Genomic DNA, 13,026 nt, shown 5'->3' with positions numbered 1-13,026 from the left:
GTTTCCTGGTACATTCTCCATGGCAACACCTCTACTAAACAAACTCCATTTGCCAACAGATGCTAACCTGCTGAGTATTTTCAGTATTTATTTCAGAATTCCAACCTCCACAGTATTCTGCTCTTCAATTCAACACTGAACCATTATCACAATATAATCTAGTGCTGTCACAAATAATGGAAATAATAGTATGGAATTTTCTGCTGGAAACATCAACAGGATGATCAAATGAAGTGATCAACGTTTACCAAATTACAGTTATATAGCCAGTACATACCAGTTGTGCACCATTAGTTTTTGAACTGCCAAAAGAGCATTGTAGCGTACTTGCTGATCTTCATGATGCATATGGTTCATCACAAGTTGTTTGCCTCCAAGCTGTTCAATTACACTGAAAATAAAAGTCACAAACATAAAATTTTCATGATTTATTTTTGAAATATTTTAGTAAACAAATGATTTAAATATATATTGCCTAGACGATAACACGATTAGGAGATATATTCAGGATTGCTTTTCTATAAAGACTGGCCAAGTCAATGAGTTTATATTTATACAGCAAGAAGTCTCACAACACCAGGTTAAAGTCCAACAGGTTTATTTGGTAGCAAAACGCCCTAGCTTTTGGAGAGTTGCTCCTTACCTGACGAAGGAGCAACACCCCAAAAGCTACTGGATTTTGCTACCAAATCAACCTGTTGGATTTTAACCTGGTGTCGTGAGACTTCTTATTGTGTTTACCCCAGTCCAATGCCAGCATCTCCACATCATATATATTTATCTACAGCCTTTTGTCTTCTGAAGGAGTCAAAAGCATATAATGAATGAGCTATTTTGGCCATGAAGTCATTGCTGTTCTACAAATAAACAAATACTGCTGAAAAAAGACATGCTGTCAAGGCTTTTCACGTTGCATTCAAAAGAACAGTTTGCAAGAATGCTGACTGTAAAGGGAACAACAATTTTTACTGCATGTGCGCTGACTGGTTGGCAAATGGAGTTTGATTGGTAGAGGTGTTGCAATGGAGAATGATCTGCAAACAGTTAAATAAAAGCTTGGCAGTTAAATTCAAACCAGGCAGGCTGACTTTGGTCAAAGCAATGGCATAGGGAATGAATCAGAGAATGGCTGCCACTCACCCCCAAGCTTTGTTTAGTTCAAGGCGGCACAGTGGAGGAGATGCTCAGATTCATTTGGGAACCGATCAGCATCCCCTTCTTACGCAGTATTCCTTATAATTGGAATTCATGCAAATCTGTCCTGAGTGGAAGACAAAAAGCTTCCCCAACGTCCCTTCTTTTTCTACAATACTATGTTCTGTACTGCCAAACTAAACGTGACTAATATTGATACAGCAGAGCAAGACCAAAGGCGGAATTTCCCTTCTATAAGGATACAAGACTCTCACAATCCAATAAGCATATTTAAATAAAATAAAAATGTAGCATTTCATTTGTACAACATGCACATGTAATTTGCCCTTGAAAAGTCATAGAATCCCTACAATGCAGAAGGAGGCCAACTGACCATTGAAACTTCACTGACAACAATCTATCCAGTCCTTATCCCCACAACCCCATATATTTAGCCTGCAAACCGCCCAGACATTAAGGGGCAATTTACTGTGGCCAATCAACCTATCCTTCACATCTCTCGGGTATGGGAGGAAACCAGAACAAGTGCAGGAAACCCCTGGCAGAAAAGGGGAGAACATGCAACCTCCACAGTCACTACAGGCCGGAATTGAAACCAGGTCTGTGGTGCTGTGAGACAGCAATGTGCCACTGTGCCACCTATCAACTGTATCAGTCAAGTAGCTGAGCCATCCCAGCTAGGATGATCCAAGGTTTTGATTATTTAGTGTTACATTTGCAGTTTGCCAATCTCCTTGGGCCTCTCTAGAATCCAGGGAATTTTGGAAAATTACAACCAATATCTCTGCAGCCATTTCTTTTCAGATCCATTATATGCAGGTCATCAGGTATTAGGTATCGTGATAATTTCAAGTTCCTTGCTCTCTTTTCCCTCTTGATTTTCAACTACTGGGCCACTGTATGATTTAAATACATTCTATGTCTTTTTTCCCTGTAGAGCACACTGACAAAGAAAACATTTAAAAGATTCTGTCAATCTTGGAAGTTCTCTTGAAAGTCTACTTTCAGTTGAATCTTGTAAAATGTTTCAGTGCTTTATAGAAACTTACTTTATTTGAGAAATAGGAGAAAATAAGGTTTGCAGGGTGCAATGTAAGTTGGGATATAAACTGGGAGCCGGCATGGATAGATCTAATATCATGTGTTGAGTACATCTAGCATTTTATCCCAGAATGTCATTAGCATTTTAGTTACAAATTTATATCTGATTTGTAATCTTTTTTCAAATATTTAAGGAAAAATGCAAAGATGCAAATTGAAAGAGCTGGCGGGATGAAATGCAAGAGTGTCACAATGGAACCTACAAGCGGAATTTTCCCCAAAAACGACAAAAGGGCAGGTGATAGTATCAGCTCATCAGGCTGATAAGATTGGATGAGGCCAAAAAGGAAATAAAAATTGGGTTCGCGATTATTCATTAGGTAAATGTAATTACTGAGTCCCAGACATAATTGGGGGCAGTGTAGAAACTGCACAATGGCATCCCTACAGCTCATGTGCCACCTTCTGGCATGAAAAGGCTCCTCCCATTCCCCTACTGGTGAGAATCACACTTGGGCTCATTTTCTTTTCTCTAAGTGCCATACAATTGCATCTGGGAGCTCGCCCAAAAAGTGGGTGCAATTCTTCCTGTTTTCATGTTCATTTGGCATTTAGGGGATGATCTTACCAAAACTATTTCAAACATCATTTCAAATAAGAAAACTGGCCTGACTGTTGCTAATCAAATGGCAGTCATTCCATGTGTAGTGCACTCAAAGAACACCCAAGTGAAAAACACAAGAATTGAGTCCACATACATCTGACTTGCCCACACTGGTTCGCAGTTGTGCGCTGTTAACAAAGGGGAAGCTGCATTTAAACACTCCGTCTGCACTCAGTCAAGTCAGGAAAATGGCAACGTGGAGATCAGCTCCATGCTTCATGGAGGCAGATCTCGGAAGACTTCTGGATGCAGTGGAGGAGGGGCCACCCTGTACCTCAGTGGGTAGACAATCCAGAAGCAGGGAAGCAAATATGGCTTGGGATGCGGTGCTGGGTATTCATTGCCAGCGGCATGACATTGGGCTATTGTTCAATGCCGCAAGAAAATGAATGACCTCGTTTGAGCTGCAAGGGCGAGTGCCCATCTGTCACATTTTGGCATCAGTCCTGTCTGTCACACCTGGAATATTAACACAGATCCACTCCTTGACACCCCGCAGCATGAAACCGGTGTCACAGACATCACTTGCACCATCCACTAGGGCAGAGGCACACTATAATGGATGGAATTAGCAGACAGACTTCAGGATCACCATCTGATGAACACCACAAAACTGCTGATACATATCAGGTGGAGATGGAACATCCAAGGGATCAGGCAGCTTGAAGTCTACTGATCCCACAAAGCAGCTGGCCCTTGCCAGATGCTGAGCCACTGGGAAAAGTTCTCCCAAAGCTGCTGAAGGTGCAGTGACAGAACTGGGGACAGCAGGCAAGGGGGAGAGGCCATTGTTAAATCACCTTGAAAGGAAATTGGCCCCAGCTCTGTTCAGGTACTATGTGTCTGGCTAGAGCAGGTCCCACGTTTCACAGAACTGGTCCCAAAAATTAAAAGTTCTTCCCTCTTGAATATCTAGTCTGCAATGCATTTCTGTTCTCCTATTTCTATATTCATCAGCCTGTGGCAGTAGGAATAATCCAGAAATTACTATCTTTGAAACAAAAACAGATCATGCAACATCTGTGGAGAAAAACAGAGTTAATGTTACGGATCGAGATATGCTTTAAACAGAACTGAAGATAGAAATGTAATAGGTTTTGAGTCAGTGGAAAGGGAAGGAGGCATGAAGAACAAAAGAGAAAGTCTGTGATGGATGGAGAATTAGAGAAACTAAATGGCAAATGATTCCTGCAGCAAAATCCAAAGAATGTGGTAGAACGTACAGTAAAGAAAACAAAAGATGAAGCCCAAATGAGACGTGGATGGCTACACACATCATCTGAATGCAACATAAAGGGATAAAGGAAGGAACAAGATGAGTCAGATCATCAAAAAAAAACAAGAAAATTGGAGGCAGAGATTGTGCTCCAAAATTGTTGTAATCCATGTTGATTCCAGAACTGCTGAGCCAAAAGGTGAAGTGCTGTTCCTCAAACTTGTGTTGAATTTCATTGGAACACTGCAACAGCTCAAGGACAAATATCAGAGTGGGAGCAAGGTGGGGCATTAAAATTACAAACACTAAGCTTGGGGTCCACTTTACCTCCACTCTACTTGACTTCACAAACTGTCAGCCACTAAATTTATTCCCCAGGACTTTACAAAAACTTTCATTCTCAGCTGAATCCTGGATTTATAGAATCCCAAAAGTGTAGGAGGCGGCCATTCAACCCATCAAACCTATACCATAACAATCCCACCCAGGCCCAATTCCTCATTACCCCACATATTTACCCTCCTAATCCCCCGACGCTCAGGCTCAATTTATCATGGTCAATTAACCTAATGCACATATCTTTGGAGTGTGTTAGGAAACCCACACAGACATGGGGAGAACATACAAACTCCATACAGTGACCCATGCTGGAAATTGAACCCGGATCCTTGACGGTGTAAGGCAGCAGTGCTACCACACCACCCTGGAAAGTGTTTGGCTCCTGGAAGAATACAGGGAAAATTAAAGGAGTTACTAAGGGGACACAGAAAAACTATTTCTTCTCAAGGAGACAGTCCAAAATAAATGTACGTAACTTTAAAAGTTGGACAAGGCCATTTAGGAGTGATGTCCAGGAATTACCATTCAAACAAGAGTTAGTGCAAATCTTGAGCTCTCCCTCAAAAATATGGAGAGGTTAGGGGTCAACAGATAGTACTCTTGCCTTATTGTGAAGCAAAGGAATTTAGAATCAAGCTGGACACATGGTGTTCAAATACAGATCAGCAGTGATTCAAAAGAATGCCAGAACAGACTGAAGTGGCTGAATGGCATACTTCTATTTCTACCACAGCAGCCCACTTGTTTCATTTATGTTAAGAATGAGAATACCATCTTGTAGAGTCTGAGAGTTGATGCTAACAATGCACAAACAAGAAAATGTTTTCAACTCCATAGCACTGATATTCCACTACCTTGACTGTTTAGCAAGTCAATCAAAACTGTAACACTTAAATGCAACGCAATACAGAATTTTCACATCAAAGCAGAGAATAATATAAAATTGTGTCCACTAATTGTCCCAGAAAGCACTGGTCTTTCACTGTATGATAATATATTGCACTTATTTAGCGTCTTTGAGCAGCCTTACAATGTTTTATTGCATTAAAGGAAAGTTATAAAACAAAATTTGACACCTCTGCCCGTAGGCCAGTGATCAAAAACCAGATCCAAAGGCTGGGTTTTAAGGAATATACTGAAAAAATGAAAAGAGGGGTAGAGAAGCAGAGGCATTGGGGGTTGGCAAGATGAAATCAAGAGGTAAGGCCCAGGCAGAAGACATGGCCACCAGTGAAACAATTAAAAATCAAGGATGCTCAAGGAGGTTAGAAACGGAGCAAAATAGATATATTGGAGGAGATTGAGCAAGATAATGAAGGACTGAGATAATGGACAGAGTTGAACACAATGATGAGAATTTTAAAACTAAGATTATGCTTGGCTAGGTTAACAAGCAGAAGGGTGATGAGTGAATGGGATTTGATGCAAGAACATGAAAAGCAGAATTTTGATGACCTCAAGTTCATGGGATGTACGTGGTTTGCACTCCAGCAATGCAGCTATTTGTTAGTTCCTAAATAAATTACCATGACATTTCATGTTAAGTATTCAAGAGCAATGATGGCGTGTAATTAATTATTTGTGTAAATTGTATTTACTGACAAGTCTTACCGTTTTCCCCGAGGGTAGTGACGTACATATTCACCAACATCATGTGCAGCAACTGCCAACACTTGAGGATCATCAGAGACTTCCAAAAGCCTGGTCAGAATCCTTTGCAAGAGGAATAAAAAAAATGCAAATTAATGAGATTAGCACATATTTCTTGTGTATTAATTTCAACACACTGCAATTAGCAATAATTGATTTTGTTTAAATTCTTCTAAAGTGAATCCCAATTTGTTTTAATGCATTAATTTTTTTTCTAAATAAATTCCTAGCATTTATAATTGGTAACAACAGGTGATAAAAAATGTTAAGATAATCCACAAAGAAAAGAAGCAAAAGCAGAAAATGTTGGAAAATCTCAGCATCTGTGGGGAGAGAACAGATCTAATATTCAGTCCTGATGACCCTTCTTCAGAGCTGAAAGAAAAGCTACTGAATAACATCTTGAAAACTTCATCAGAGCACTAAAGGATTAGCATCTGCTTTACATGCTTCATGCTCATGCACAACTCAAGTGCACCTAATCTGCTGTTCTCAAATGAATAATCTAACAGACAAGTGAAATTAATTTGATTTACTGTCCTTTTATTACATTTTCAATAATAGAATGCAAAATGACAAAAACCACTTTAAATGACATTTTAAATACCACTGGGATCTACCAATTTGAGTACAGAACAGAGATCTGTCAGGCAACAACTCCCCCAGCTACGGCTGGCTTTTGCAGCTGATACACCACCCTCACCCCAACACAGGCCGACTGATTGTCCACCCAGCCACACCCCGCACACTGCATGGACTGGCAGATCACCAGTTGCAGACTTCTCTCCTACCCACCCCACTCACGGTTGCAGAGCACACTGTTTCCCACCACCTAATCATGGTTGCAGAGCTCCCCCCACAATGATCTGCCAACCTTCTCCCAGGTGACCCCACACTCTTGGCACAGACCAAAGGTCATCATGATAAGTCCCCATTGATGGGGACCATACACGATCTTTGCCAGTGAGGACCTACACCAATTAGGCTGGAGAGGCAAGTGAGCCCAGCTGTGTGTCCCAAGCTCACCTGTAATGTTTTTTTTGAGCGTAAGGCAGATTTTGCTGGACATCTGGTGCCAGTGAGGTCATGAGAGGTGAGAAATAGGGCATGAACCCAACTTCACAGCTATCATCACAATGCTATCAGCTCATCCTGCCCATTGGTCAGCATGATGAATGGTAAGATCGCGACTCTTTTTCTGCCCCCCTCCCCCAGCCAATGTATTTGAATGGAACAAAATTGAAATGGCACTTACTTTAGCAGCTCATAATTTTTTTCATTCAACCTTGCAGCATTTTCTCGCCAGAATTTTTCAGATTTGTGGACAGGGCTCCATTCTAAGCGTCCTGACTTCAGTTCTGAACTATATTCATCAAAAGAACTGGAAATGGGTGATGACAGAGGAAGAATTAAAAAAAACAATGTACATAAACACAACAAGCACAAAACTGTCAAACAAAAATTTACACATATAAATTATATCGTACGAACAGAGCATTTGACCTGATCAGCCCATGTTGACATTTATGCTCAATTCAAAATTCCACCCATCTTTCCTCACAACCAGCAAAAAGATCTTCTATTTCCTTCCCCCTCATATGTTTATCTAGCCTCCCACAAAAACATCATTCATGCAATAGTACCAGAATGTGTCTCAAAGTTGCAAGTAACAGTATTTGTTAGTGCAAAGGTAAACTATACCTCCTTGTTTTTGTCGATCTGTCTCCATTCTCTCGGCACGATCAAACATACTATCCTCCTCTAATACCTTTTCACTGTTGTGCAGCCGAATGAAATGATGTCATTCTTATCAAAATATATTTTCTCTGGCTACTTCCATATCATTACCTCAGGTAATGTCCAAGGATCCATCCTTGGGCCCTGCCTATTTATCGACATACAGTCCCTTGGTTACATTACCCAAAAACATAAGTATAAAGTGTATAGGTCCATTTCATTACCATTTTTCTCATTATCTCCATATTAGCATATTGTGGCAGTTTCCATTTGTTATCAGGAGACCCACTCTAGCCTGGTAGACTCTGCCACATTTGCTGCAGAGAAAGAGAGTGGGCTGAAAAGGTGCATATTTCACTGACCTGTCTCCTCTGGGCCCTCTTCTTAGCCATCTCAGCTTTATGCTTTTGCTTGTCTCTTTCAATGCCCTTCCAAACAGCCAGCCTCTAGAAGTCATAGCCGTCAATGATTGTCTTAAAGTTGTCCGTGTTACTGTGTGCCATGCTCATATCTCACACAAAAGTGTCCTTGTAGTAAGGGTATGGATGCCTAGAAAATTGTGGCCAAATGGCCAGTTCACCATACAGAAGATTTTTGGGTACATGGCCGTCATCCATCCAATGAATATATCAAAACCAATGCAGATGCTGCTCACTTCGTAATGAGTGCATGTCTCACCTTCCAGCCAGCAATGCCCACATCCATTAATGAATTTAAAATTAAATTTACATTTGTTCTCAACCAGGTTACTGTTGTTCTACAATCTTTTACTCAATTTGGGCTTAACAGCTGTAAATTTTGCCAAGATGGGTTTTTCTGACAATTGACAATGGTCATCATTAGATTTATAATTCCAGATAATTTTATTGAATTCAAAATTCCAATATCTGCTGTGATAGGATTTGAACTTGGGTCTCCAGAACATTAGCTGAGTATGTGAATTAATATTTTAACAATAACACCACTAGGCCATCACTTCCCTCAGTGCTTGAGGGATTTAAAACGTGGAGGTGAGTGGTTCAGGATAAAGAGCTAATTATCAGAGTTGAAATCAAAAGAAAGCAGTTCACTCAGGATTATGAATCTTTGGAGTTCTCTGTCCCAGAGTTGTGGATCATAGAATCCCTACAGTGCAGGAAGCCGCCATTTGGCCCATTGAGTTGCACTGACAACAATCCCACCCAGACCCTATCCCTGAGATCCCATATATTCACTACATAAATCCCCCTAACACTAAGGAGCAATTTAGCATCGTCAATCCACCTAACCTTCACATTTTTGGACTATGGGAGGAAACCAGAGCACTAGTTTCCCATGGAGACATGGGTAGAAATGTGGCCGGAATTGAATCCGGGTCCCTGGCCCTGTGGGGCAGCAGAGCTAAACACTGTGCCACCGTGCTGCCCATTGCTGAATATGTTTAACGCTGGGATAGATAGATTTTGATTTCTTAAAGAATCAAGAGATTATGGGGAACAGGTAAGAAAGCGTAGATGAAATGCTAGATTAGTCATGATCATACCGAACGGTAAAACAGGCTCGAAAGACCACAAGGTCCACTTCTGCTGCTAGTGAAAAAGTCTATTTGCCACCAAAGTGTTCCTCAGATTGGAATGCCATTGTGGGATTGTTGAAGAACAACTCTGATGAGGGCTTGGCACACCTCTGTCTTGGATGTTAGGCAAGCAAGGCTGAACAGCTTTCTGCCAGTTCTGGTACTTAAGTAGACATCCTTTCTGTAGAAGGCCAACAAAAGAGAAGAATATGCCAAAGGGTGTCAATGCAAGAACACAACCCGTTTGAACCACAGTGGATCTCAAAGGATTTCAAGACTGCCCTGGTGCCTTACGTGTTATATTGTCATGGACAGAGGAGATCATACTGAACTGCTTCAGTGGGACAATTTTCTCCAGCAGCTTAAATTCATTCACGGTTGAATGCTTTGATGAAGCTGAAGACAAGTTACGGTGGTCTCATAGCATTTCTCATGCAGTTGTTGGACTAAGATTATGTCAATTACAGATCTGCCAGCTCTGAAATCATACTGGGATCTAGCCAGAATTTGTAGTATGACAAGGGCAGCAAAGACAAATACTCGTCTCATTATGCTCAGCAGGAAGATGCTTTGACACTTGTTGTTGCGATCACCCTTGTTCTTGTATAGGGTAACAATCTTTGCATCATGCAAATCCTTGCTCCCGCAGAGGCACAGAAGTTCTTACAGATGCTGCTTTCCGGTACTTGATGAATTCAGGCAATATAGTATCAGCACTTGGAGCTTTGCTCATGGCAAGTAAATAGCTTTGCTAAGCGCCTCCATTGTGGGTTTGGCAATCAGCTCTGCCATGACAGTCAAACTTTGTGATGTCTAAAGTTTCCTCCATGTGCCCTCACCAGAGCACAGCTCAAGATAGTGTTCCATCCATTTCTGCAACTATTTATTGTAGTTCACAATGACTTTGGCAGATTGAAACCACTGTCAAGGAGATTTCCTAGCCACCAATGCATCTCTTTCCCTGGCAAAACTGAACCAAACTCCTGGCAACAACTGTGTTATTATTTAGCTCCAAGATGAGCTTCCAAGCACACATCACACCCATATAAGACCACTTATTTTTGTGATATCACCAAACCATATCCTTGCCTCTGCTCATTTGCTACTGGAACTCTCACCCATGCCTTTGTTACCTCTATACTTGTCTATTCCAATACTCTCCTGATTAGTCTCCCGCTCAAAGTCATCTAAAGTTCTGTTTTCTATGTCCCTCCTTACACAAGTCCCTTTTATCTGTGTTCACTGGGCTACACTAGGTTTTAATTCTTAACTTTTTCTGGATTCAGACCACTGTAAGGCAGTCAGAATCATCTGAGGCTTGAGACTTAAATTGCAGTATTGGATGTTTCCCGTTGCAGGATAATTGCCATGCAGTCCTTATGTGGGGTCATCGAGGAGAGATCCAAGTGCTTTTTTTGGGGTACCCCACAAGCATAATGCTCCAGGAAACAAAAGTTATGGGCCACATCTCTGACTATGCTCCAGTTCTAATGTAGAGATGCCAGCGTCGGACTGGGGCAAGAAGTCTCACAACACCAGGTTAAAGTCCAACCAATTTACTTGATAGTATTTATTTGATAGGTTCCTTCCACACACCTGACAAAGGAACATCGTTTCCAAAAGCTTGTAGGATTACTATCAAATAAACTGGTTGGACTTTAACCTGGTGTTGAGAGACTTCTTATGCTCCAGTTCCACATCCCTCAGATATCCACATTCATCTCACTCTGGGCTGTTGGATTTCTCCAAATTTAGTTGCTTTATAAGTAGTGGCAATGCCTTTGGCTGTTAAAGCCCAAGCTTTGGAATCCTTCTCTAACCCTCCCCAGTTTGCTACCACTCTTTCCTCAATTAATATACTTGTTAAAAATCTAGCTATTTGACCAAGCTTTTGGTTAGCTACTGTATCTTATGTAGCTCTGTCAAATTTTGTTTTACATTACTGCAGCGTTGAGCTTTTTATTGTATTAATGGTGCTATATAAATACAAGCTGTTGTAGAGAATTATTTCATGGTAACAATCTTACATTGATGGCCTATAGTTTTACTCTTTCCTGTGGCGGAAAACACTATTGTCTACTCAATCAAGATGTTTCAAAATTTAAAACTCCTATTAAGCCAGCATCAGCCTCCTCTTTTCAAGAGAAAGAGACCTAGCTTGTGCATTTTTTCTGAGAAATAGCCTCACATTTCTGGTATGCAACCAAGGTTTGATACAAGTTATTCTCCACTATGCAATTCTATGCCTACAGAAATAAATCTTAGTGCTTGTTTTTTTTTTACAGCCTTATTAACCTGCATTTGTATAAAGAATGGTGGCAATCCCCCATCGCAATAAAAAAAGAATTCACGTGCACTTCTCAAAATCTGTAAATGCATCCTCTGAAGAGGTTCTCTTCCCATGAATGTTTATAAACTTTGTAGTGACTGATGCTAAGCAAGTTAAATAAGTTGGGATAGTTTTTTTTCCTGCCAGTTTTAATGTTCAAACAAGATCAACCAGAAACTGAGCAAATATTGGACAAAGATGGTTGTTGCTGCTACAGACTTGGTTTCAGTACATTATGGGTCTCCATCCAGAATGATGTCTCACTTTCCTTTAAATTTAGAACATAATTACATTTTAGAACTTACTGGAGCCAATATTCATATAATATGCAACTCAGAAATTTTTATTCCTGGAACATAAAGAAATGGGAAAAGGGAAACGGTGTGGCTTGCATTATTCAGAATTTAATATAATATTTTTGAAAGTGTTTTTATCCTGTACATATTCAGATTTAATGAAATTATTTGGGTGAAAATGTTTATAGGGCTTTTAGTCAGCTTGCATTAAATCTGAGTAATTTAAAAAACAATTTATTTCATATAGAAACGGTGAACATTTTGAATTCAGTTCTAAATACAGGTCTACACATTGAAGATTTGCAGCTCAAAACCTCAATTAAGGCCACAATCAAGGAGTTTTTTAAAGCTTGGAAAGCAATTGGGTAGCATAATGTATTGCAGCTTTGAGCTGGAACTTCAATTATAGAATATCGCGTAGATGGTATTAAGTCTCCACTGAGGGTGAAATGGTCATCTGTTGAATTAGTTAGGACAATTTTATTTCAGCTTTATATAGGTTAAAAGCACAAAGCTGTTCATAATCTAGCTCAGTATTGTTGAAGACAAACAATAATACAAAGACAACTGGAGTAGAAAATGGAAATAGCGTATAGTGCAAGAGAGGCCACACTTTTAGTGATGCTGTGCTAGAATAATATGTATAACTCTAACATAATTGAAGCAAACCCAAGTTTCAAGAAATATATGTATTCCCCAGCATCAATATAGTTGCCGCCTTAAACACATGGAAAAGTTGAAATGATTAATTTTGGAAAGTGTAACATTTTTAATATTTCAAATGATTTAAGTTGGAAAGCTTTTAAATTGTTTCCATGTCAAAGGGTGGCATAGAGAATAGCACTTCTGCCTCAGTGCCTAGGACCTGGGTTTGGTCACTACCGTGGGTGACTTTATGGAGTCTGCACGTTCTGTGTGTCTGTGTAGGTTTTACAAAGATATGCAGGTTAGGTTGACTGGCTAAGCAGGCCACTGTGTCAGATTTATCCATGCATTGTGGTCACCTTGTATACAATTATGGGGGGTTAGCAGCTTGGAACTTAG

At 40.3% G+C, this 13,026-nt stretch overlaps 1 protein-coding gene across 2 annotated transcripts in view; it reads right to left on the bottom strand.

Annotated features, from left to right (window-relative positions):
* atp6v1h (ATPase H+ transporting V1 subunit H) overlaps positions 1-13,026 on the bottom strand; it is a 101,339-nt gene that overhangs the window by 14,185 nt on the left and 74,128 nt on the right. For both annotated transcript variants that reach the window (XM_080194229.1, XM_080194231.1), the window contains 3 exons: positions 7,321-7,446; positions 6,027-6,128; positions 278-391 (listed from right to left, as the gene is read on the bottom strand). In XM_080194229.1, the coding sequence (XP_080050355.1) occupies positions 278-391; positions 6,027-6,128; positions 7,321-7,446 (342 nt within the window). The remainder of the gene's footprint in view (positions 1-277; positions 392-6,026; positions 6,129-7,320; positions 7,447-13,026) is intronic.

This window comes from Carcharhinus amblyrhynchos, chromosome 8 (genome assembly GCF_965287045.1).
Source record: "Carcharhinus amblyrhynchos chromosome 8, sCarAmb.v2.hapA, whole genome shotgun sequence".
In the NCBI taxonomy this organism is placed as follows: Eukaryota; Metazoa; Chordata; class Chondrichthyes; order Carcharhiniformes; family Carcharhinidae; genus Carcharhinus; species Carcharhinus amblyrhynchos.
This window is presented reverse-complemented; position numbering and strand designations above follow the sequence as displayed.